Source organism: Nannospalax galili, unplaced genomic scaffold (genome assembly GCF_000622305.1).
Source record: "Nannospalax galili isolate Female #2095 unplaced genomic scaffold, S.galili_v1.0 scaffold280, whole genome shotgun sequence".
Taxonomy (NCBI): Eukaryota; Metazoa; Chordata; class Mammalia; order Rodentia; family Spalacidae; genus Nannospalax; species Nannospalax galili.
Window position 1 is genome coordinate 1,455,378 of NW_008347808.1, and position 9,728 is coordinate 1,465,105.

Genomic DNA, 9,728 nt, shown 5'->3' on the forward strand with positions numbered 1-9,728 from the left:
AGGGGCTTCCAGAAACATGACAAGCTTGGAGGAATTCCTCATTCTTCTAGTTAACTTTAATTTTAACCCAGAAAGTAGAGTGGAACTAGACCCTTTCTGTGGTTATTGCTCTCAATAAATTTGCAATGCACTTTTATCTAATATATAGGAGACCCTTATCATAGAGTACCTTTTCTCTGTAGTGTTCCTGGGAAAAAGAAGGAAATTCTCAGGAGCTTCCCATGAGTATTTTAAGTCAGGACTTCCTGTCTGATCTTCCTTTAGGGACATTTGAAATCTATTGCCAAGCAGGCAACCACCGAGAAGCAGGCATGAGGGCAGTCTATAATGTTTCCCAGTGTTCTGGCCGAAAAGACAGCACACGCCAACGGTACCAAGCATCAAGAGTCTACTACATCATGGCAGAAGAGGTGGAGTGGGACTATTGCCCTGATAGGAGCTGGGAACTGGAATGGCACAACCAGTCTGAGAATGACAGGTGAGGCTTCAGAAAAAGTGAGACCACAGTTTTAGAAAATCATTTCCCAGGTGAAGATACTGAAACTAAAAGTAGAAGACATTTATATGTCACCCATGTGATACAAACCCAACTGGGATCATGGACTAGAATGTAGGTATTCTCAGTTCCAGTCTTTTGTTCTTCTTTATTTATTCATCATGGAGCTGAAGAAAAAGACCTTGCTACATTTTCACCCTTTAGCCTTGCTTCCCTTCTAGTTAGATAAAAGTACTTACACTGCGACTTAAATTTCATAGAAAATTTACCCATGCAATGAAATACCTCAAGGCCATTATTATAGTATGGACTTACCAGAATAACAGAAAACGTCCAAAATAAAACAGTTTAAATAAAATACTTTATCTTTTATTTGCATAATTGTATAGTTAGGAATAGTTCGTGGCTGGCAGGTGAACTATGCCACCCTCAACAATTACTTTCATCTCTAGAACCAAGATTCTATTTCAGTTGTAGTCATCCTTAGCTTTCAAGTCAGGGTAAGCAACACTGCTTGCAAGGAAATTGTGCATATCACTTTCTCTCATGACCCATAGCCCTGAACTTATTCTTATGACTATGTATAGATATAGCTAAACAGGAAATGTTATATCTGGATAAAGTGTCATGCATGCCACTGAAACCTAGGTGATTCTATTACTAAAAAGAGGGAGGTGACTACAGACTGAGGTACAGATTAATAGTGTCCCCAAATACGTGTATGTTGCTTTCAATGTTGTATGTTAATTTGTGACCTTTATGTTGAATGAAGTCTTTATGCCAAGTTTCTATATGGGTTAGCCTTGGTTTACTCATCTGTAGTGCACAGTTGGAAGAACATTACTAGAGAAGAAAGAAGGGTAGAAACCGCATGCTTGATTCTAAGTCCTGCCTACTTTCCTGGCTGACTGTCTCTAGAGATAAGTCCCAGCAACTCTGGCTAATGATTATCTTTCTGAGACTCACCTGCTTAGAATGCTCACTGTTTAAATGAGTAATAAACTCTGTTAACTATTAAACATTCTGTAATGAGAAATCTGATGGTCTCTCTTTCCATGCTTGATTCCTAACAGCAGCTGTTGATACTTATCTGCCACCTTGTACCTCGTCCTTTTGTTAGATAATTCCAAATGTGAAAGTCCATTATGGCTGGAACTAAAGCTTTGAATTCTTAGCCTAATGCTCTTGGCCAGTTAATTGTACTTCAAAATTCTATATGGATGATGGAAAACAATAAACATAGATTCTGGAACCTACAATTTTAATTAGGGTAATATAATTTGGCATTATAAGGAAAAGGACTACATTTTCTTTCATATTTGATAGTAGAATAATTTTTACCCAACTTCTCCTTATCTCCAAATAAAGATTGAAGGTCAGGTGTTAATAACACTCTTTGGATTCTTCTAGTTATGGTCATGTGTTCCTGAGCAACAAAGATGGGCTCTTGGGTTCCAGATACAAGAAAGCTGTATTCAGGGAATACACTGATGGTACTTTCAAGAACCCTCGACCAAGGTCTGGACCAGAGGAGCACTTGGGAATCCTAGGTAAGGAATTTTTACTTACATCCTAGCACCTCAAAAACTGAGTTCCTTCTAGCACAGCTATATTACATCAGGAAGGCGTTCCCATTCCTCATTCTCAACTTTTCCATGTGATATATTAGAAGCATGATGTTATTTCACAAGACGCTTTTGAATATAGGAACTAGAAGAAAGGAAAAAATAAGAATTCTGTTGTAACTTGTAGTTTTTTCCAGATATTCTGTACTTTGTAGATATGGGGCATCTGAGGGTAGCACATTTTTAAAAGACCCCAGAGGCAAGAGAACTTCGGAATTCCAAAAAGAGAAAAACAAAAGTGATACGGGGAGTATGCACTACTGCTACACCCCAAATTAATCCTGGCTGTATGTTACTTTTGTCCAATGGTATTTAAAAATTATCTTCCTATATCATGAGAGACCCATTGGTCTCTGAAGAGATTGTAGCTATTCTGCATTCTGTGATGAGCTCTCCCTCCTATCAATGATTCCACAAAATTCAGAATCTCCAGTCTTTGGCTATTATATAGAGAGAAATAGGATGGGGAAAGTGGGGTAACTGGAAGCATATTGATGTTGTTGACATACTCCCATGCTGTGCATAGCAATATTAATTTTAGGGCCTCTCAGTCTAAAATTGGTACTAGCCGTGACTTTTAGTCCTGGAAGGATTAATTCCCAATTCTAGGGAGTTTCCAGGTATCTTATTACTTACTGCTTCCTATTCACTCCCCTACTAATGAAACTTGTATTTCTCTTATATATCTTAGGTCCACTTATCAGAGGAGAGGTTGGCGACATCTTGACTGTGGTGTTCAAGAATAATGCCAGTCGACCATATTCTGTGCATGCCCATGGAGTTTTAGGATCTAGTAGTGAGTCTCAGACTGCTGAGCCTGGTGAGTTGGGACACTTATTGAATGGACAAAGACTTTGCAGCCCCCCAGCTTTAATCTTCTGATTTCTTCCTTTAAACAGGTCCTTGGGCTGTGGGTGTAGCTCAGTGAAAAGTCGAGGCAAAAAGCTGCACTGGGGTTCTAGATATATTTTTTGTTTTGTGTTTTTGTGGTGCTTGTATTTTGATTAATAATCTCATGTATTTTTTAATAGAACATGGTTTACTTCGTTTTTTCCCATCTAGTTCCTTAAAGTGTAAAATTAGGTTGTTTTTATGGGCTGACATGCAATGTTTGGTTACTGTAAAGAAATACCAGACATCCCACTTTATAAAGAAGAGTTTACTTGCCTTACACTTCTCTAAGTACAAGATCTATGAACCTCATCCAAGTAATGAGCTTGAGTTTTGAGACACCACATAGCATCACATGGCAAGACAGGGAGTGTATGTGTGTATATACATATGCCTGTCTAGTATTCTTATAAAACCATGAGGATTCTTTCCTTACCCTAATGACTTCCTTAAAGCCTCACCTCTAAATTCTATGACCGAATTACATTTCCATCCTTTTATTACTTCATGATAGGTGCTAAATTTCAACAAATGACACCTTAGGGGACACTCAAACTACACCTGAACCACACTGTGTGATATCTTTCTTTCATCTTAATGTTTGTGTTTATAGCTGTAAATGTCTCTCTGAGCACTAAACCTACAGCATTCCACCAATTTGTGTGTGTTGTGTGTTGATTTTCATCCGTTTCAGGGTGTTTCATGATTCGTTTTGTAATTCTTTAAAAAATTTATTAATTTTGCTGGCCATGATGGTGCATGCCTTTAATTTCAGCATTCAGAAGGCAGAGGCAGGCCGATCTCTGTGAGCTCAGAGCCAGCCTGGTCTACATGGTGAGTTCCAGGCCAGCTGGGGCTACAGGGAGACCCTGTCTCAAAAACACACAAAAGTCACTATTTTTTTTCCAAAATTTCATTGCATATATTCATTATATATGATACTCTGATTTGTAAGAACAGTTTTGTTTAAGTATATATTCTACATTGAGCACACTGACCTCCCCACCATACTCTTGCCTTCCCTTCCTCATCCTTTTGCCTCTCCTCTTAGTCCCATTTGTTCACCAGGACAGTTTTACTCACACTTTCACGTCATAGACTAATAAATGATTTCACTTATCCATATAAAAATCTAAGAATCACAAATGAAAGAAAACGTGATATTGATTTTTCTAAGACTAGCTTAATTTGCTTAATATGATTATCTCCAGTTATGTTCGTTTTTCTGTAAATGACACAATCATGTTCTCCTCGATGGCGGAAAAGAATTCCACTTACACACACTGTATTTTTTCTTTTCCATTCCTCTTTTTGTTAGATACTTAGGCTAGTCCCCTAATTTATCTATTATGAATAGTGCTGGATTAAGTATTGATGTGCAATTACATCTCTGATATGTTGACTTGGAATCCTTTGGATTTATATTCAGGATTAGTTTTTACAGAAACTCTATACTGACTTCCATAGTAGCTGAACTACTTTATATTCCCAACAATAATGCAGAAAGTTCTTTTTTTGTTTTCTTAATCAATCCTATTCTGACTGGGATGATATGGAATCTCCAAAGTAGTTCTCATTTGTATTTCTGTGATGGCTACAAAAGCTGAATATTTTTCATATATATTAGCCATTATTTCAATTTTTTGAGAATTGTCTGTTCATTTCAGTAGTTCATTGATTTTGATTGAGTTGCTTGATTTCCTATTGCTTAATTTGTTAGTTTTTTGTAGATCTTAGATATTAATCTTGTCAGATATATAGGTAACAGATATTTTCATCCCTTCTGTAACCTGTCTCTTTGCTCATTTAATTTCTTTTTGTTCAGAGTCTTATACTTCTACGAAGTCTCATTTGTCAATTGTTCTTACTATTTTCTGAGCAACTACAGTGTGATTAAGAAAAGTATTTTCTTGGGCCTGGAGAGATGGCTCAGTGGTTAATAACACTGGTTGTTCTTGCAGAAGACCTGGGTTTGAATCCCAGCACCCATATGGCAGCTAGCAACTGTCCGTGGCTCCGCTTCCAGGAGATCTGACAGCCTCTTCTGTCCTCCATGGGCATTCCACGACACGGGTGCACTTACCTACATGGAGGCAATACACGAATACACATAAAATAAAAATAATAAATAAAATTTTCTATAAAAGAAAAGCTTTTCCTATAACTATATCTTGGGGTGGTTTTTACATTTTCAGATGTTTTATTAAGGTCTTAGATTAATTTGAAGTTAATTTTTGTAGAAGGTGAGAGATAGTAGGGATATCATTTTATTCTTTTACATGTAGATATCCAGTCTTCTCAGCACAGTTTGTTGAAGAATCTTTTCTCCAACGTATATTTTTGAAATTACTGTCAAAATTCAGGCAGGTTCTAGTATATGAGTATATCAGTATCTTCTGTTCTATGTTTTTTTTTCTGGACTATTGACTTTATCTCCAACAAAACCATGTGCTTGTGGTGGTTTGAATGAGAAAGTCCCCCATAGGCTCCAAGTATTTGGATATTTTGTCCCCAGTTCATGGCACTGTTTTGGGAGGTTTTCTTTTTAAAAATATTTTATTTATTATTTTTTTCCAGTTAATTCTTTATTTAATAACCACAAACTTAGAAGAAGCATTTCATTGCAACAGCATTGACATATTCAATAACAATTTTCTGAGCTAAGATGCGTCTTTTTCAAAATTGGTTTACAGTTGAATTGTTACAGTTAAACAATATTGTACTCATTATAAACCCTATAAGACATAAAATTAAATAAGGTTTTAACTTTTAAAGAAGATCTCCATTTCATTATTAAAATACACAGCTTCATACAGAAAAATTCATTTTCAATGCAATTGACTTTAAGATGTTTGCACATGTGTTTCTAATCTCTATATATCTGATTATTACTAGTCACAGTCAGTTACTTTCTGATCTCCTTGGCATCTGAGCATGGATATAAAGTCATCAAGTAGATTTCAACGGTGATGTTTTTCACATCTACCAATTATTATTTTTTAATCATTATTTTTAAATTTTTTTAAAATAACTACATGATTAGAGGAAGCATTTTACTACAGATTTAACATATTCAGTAACATACTCCAGAGCAAGAGTACATCTCTTTCACAAGTGGGTGCAAGCTTCTGGGTTCACACTTGAGTTAACACAGTTATACAATATTGAACTCAGTATAAGCCCTGTAAGACGTAAAATTGAATGAGTTTTTACCTTTAAAAAAGATCTCCATTGCCAGGCAGGCGTGGTGGTGCACGCCTTTAATCCCAGCATTTGGGAGGCAGAGGCAGGCAGATCTCTGCGAGTTCAAGGCCAGCCTGGTCTACATAGTGAGTTCTAGGACAGCTGGGGCTACAGGGAGACCCTGACAGAAAGTATAAGACCGGGGTGGATTTCAGCAGTAATGTTTATCACCTCTACTAATTAGCATGATGTAAATTCCCATGCTTTCTCCTCAAATATAATACATTTCTTAAAAATTGGTTGATTTTTTTTTTGTGTGTGTATATCACACAGAACACCCCAAACCATCTTATTTGACTATACACCCACTTCCCAGGTAGCACCCTCCCATAGCCTCCCTCCCCCAACTAGAGCCCTTATACTCTGATATCCCTGCTACTGTCTGCTGTATTGTCAGCACCCCAGCCAATCCCCACTACTTGCCCTTCTGGTGAATCTAGTCGGCATATCTAGAGGTCTTTGTTTTAGGAGGGTCAGCTGTTCTTGTAGCAGCAATCAGTTGTCAATACTCATTTAGATAAGATTAGGGTATGCTGTTCATTTTCCCAGTTCTATGCAGGGTTACTATTTGGGAGTCCCTTTGTTCACCCTGGTCAACAATTCAAAAGAAGGTTTCTCCTATCCAGCAATGTTGCTTGTTATGTAGCCTTTAGCTATGCATATGGACTCTTAAGAAATTATATTGACCTCTTTAATCTTTGGTTATACTTTCCTTTTGGATGTTTAAGGCTGTACAGTTGGCCCTGATAAACCAATTTATTTTTACCCTTAAGGTCCTTTGAGGAACTGTTCCTCAGGGGTCACATGGGCTTAGGAGGAGCTCCTGGCTCCTTTCTTTTACTAGTTCCGCCTGTGTGAAGATAAGTCAAAGGTCCTGCTCGACCATGGTTGGCTTCACTTGGAAGCATGAAGGAAGTGATTCCTCTGTGTTGACCCTCCTCTTTGTTGACTAGACACAGGTTCAAGTCCATCCGGTGGGGTCTCCTTGGCCTCCTTGATGAAGAGGACAGGTGACCCAACACCATTACAGAACATTTTGAGAGATGCTCATAGTCCCCTGGAACTAGTCAACCTAGGAGGACAAGGAGCAAAAACTGTACTTTATGTCCCTCTTAGAATAGGTCTTAAAATAAGTCTGTTAAACATCCAAGGTTAGTTCCACCAGTCTGGTACTTTTAATTATTGTGTGCCATGTAGATAAGTCTTGGGGAAAGACCAATTGTTCTCAGATAAAGCTTACTTAGACATGTATTTCTTGATCTGCTATGTATAATTTGTCAGTAGGTTGTAGGAGTAATATGGTTCCCTCTGGTTTTCAAAACTAGCTAGGCATTATTTATTTTGCACATTGACTCACACCTCCATCATGGTTTTCCCACTTAAGGTGCCCCCATTTCCTCCCTTTCTCCCTTAATAATACCCTTCTCCTACGGTCCTACCTCTCTTGAGCTCCTTCTTTCCCCTTGTCCCCTAGGTTCTTTGGATACCCTTTCATCCCCCCTCCTTTAAACTAACCCAGTTTTTATCCATATCTCCCTTATTAAGGACTGTTACCTACTATTCTTCTCCTTTAGGTTATTTCTTTTCCTTTACTCCCAGGACATTCCATTATCCTGGTTCCTGTAGTTATGTCTGGTTGCATACTTATTTATCAGAGTCTGGTTCTAGGATCCACATATGAGGGAGGACATATGTCGATTTTTTTTCTGAGTCTGTGTTACTTCACTTAGTATAACAGTTTCTAGTTCCATCCATTTACCTGCAAATTTCATTATTTCATATTTCTTTACCACTAGGTAGAACTCCATTGCTGAGTAAAACACCTTAGTATAAATGAACCATATTTTCATTGTCCACTCATCAATTGAGGGACACTTAGGTTGCTTCCGTCTCTTAGCTATTGCGAAAAGGGCAACAACAAGCATGGATGTACAAGTGTCTCTGCAATAGGATGAGTTCTTTGGGTATATTCCAAGGAGTGGTATAACTGGGTCAAATGGTGGGTTCATTTGTAGTATTTTAAGAGTTCTCTACACTGTTTTCCATAGGGGTTGAACAAGGTTGCAGCCCCACCAGCAGTGGATGAGTGTTCCCCTTTCCCCACGTCCTCGCCAACAATTGTATCATTTGTTCTCTTGATGTTAGCCAGTCTGACTGGGGTAAGATGAAATCTTAAAGTGGTTTTAACTTGCATTTCCGTAATTATTAGTGATGTTGAACATCTTTTAAGATGTTTCATAGCCATTTTTACTTCTTCTTTTGAGAACTCTCTGTTCAACTCCTTAGCCCATCTTTTAATTGGGTTGCTTCTTGTCTGGATTTTCTGTTTTTCGAGTTCGTTATATATTCTGGATATTAAACCTCTGTTGGATATGTCGCTGGTAAAGATTTTCTCCCATTCTGGGGGTTTTCTGATCGCTTCCCTGGTTGCCTCCTTTGATGTACAGAAGCTTTTTAGTTTAATGAGGTCCCATTTGTTAATTCTTATCCTTGTTTCCTGAGCAATTGATGTCCGGTGTAGAAAATCCTTTCCTAAACCTATATCTTGTAGGTTTTTTCCAATGTTTCTTCTAACAGTTTCAGAGTTTCAGGCTTTACATTGAGATCGTTGATACTTTTGGAATTTACTTTTGTGCAGGGTGAAAGATAGGGGTTTAATTTCATTCTTCTACAGGTGGATATCCAGTTTTGCCAGCACCATTTGCTGAACATGCTGTCTTTCCTCCAGTGAATATTCTTGGCCCCTTTGTCAAATATCAGGTGGCTAAAATCTTATTTACTCATATTTGGGTCTTCAATTTTGTTCCATTGATCTATGGGTCTATTTTTGTGTCAGTACCATGTTGTTTTTATGGCTATAGCTCCGTAATACAGCTTAAAATATGGTATAGTAATCCCCATGGCATTGCTTTTAGTGCTCAGTGTTGCTTTGGCTATCCGAGGCCTTTTGTGCTTCCATGTGAATCTTAGGATGTTTTTTTCCAATTCTGTGAAAAATTTCATGGGGATTTTGATTGGCATTGCATTGAATCTACAAATGACTTCTGGTAGGATGGTCATTTTCACAATATTAATTTTTCCAATACATGAGCATGGAAGTTCCCTCCATCTTCTGATGTCTTCCTCAATCTCTTTCTTAAAAGATTTAAATATTTCATTGTAGAGGTCTTTAATGTCTTTGTTCAGGTTTATTCTGAGATATATATATTTTTTGCAGCTCTTGTGAAGGGGAGTGTTTCCATGTGCTCTTTCTCTGATTGTTTGTTATTGGTATATAGAAAGGCTACAGACTTTTGTAGGTTAATTTTGTAATCTGCCACTTTACTGAACGTGTTAATAATTTCTAGGAGTTTTCGGGTGGAATTTTTCACGTCCCTTAGATATGATATCATATCATCTGCAAAAGGGATAATTTGAGCTCTTCTTTTCCAATTATTACTCCTTTAATTTCCTTCTCTTGTCTTATTGCTCTT

The 9,728-nt window shown here is 37.5% G+C and overlaps 1 protein-coding gene across 4 annotated transcripts in view; it reads left to right on the plus strand.

Moving 5' to 3' along the window:
- The window catches only part of Heph (hephaestin), an 85,995-nt gene that overhangs the window by 44,629 nt on the left and 31,638 nt on the right, over positions 1-9,728 (plus strand). For all 4 annotated transcript variants that reach the window (XM_017800936.2, XM_017800937.2, XM_008844361.3 and 1 more), the window contains 3 exons: positions 265-478; positions 1,907-2,046; positions 2,813-2,941. In XM_017800936.2, the coding sequence (XP_017656425.1) occupies positions 265-478; positions 1,907-2,046; positions 2,813-2,941 (483 nt within the window). The remainder of the gene's footprint in view (positions 1-264; positions 479-1,906; positions 2,047-2,812; positions 2,942-9,728) is intronic.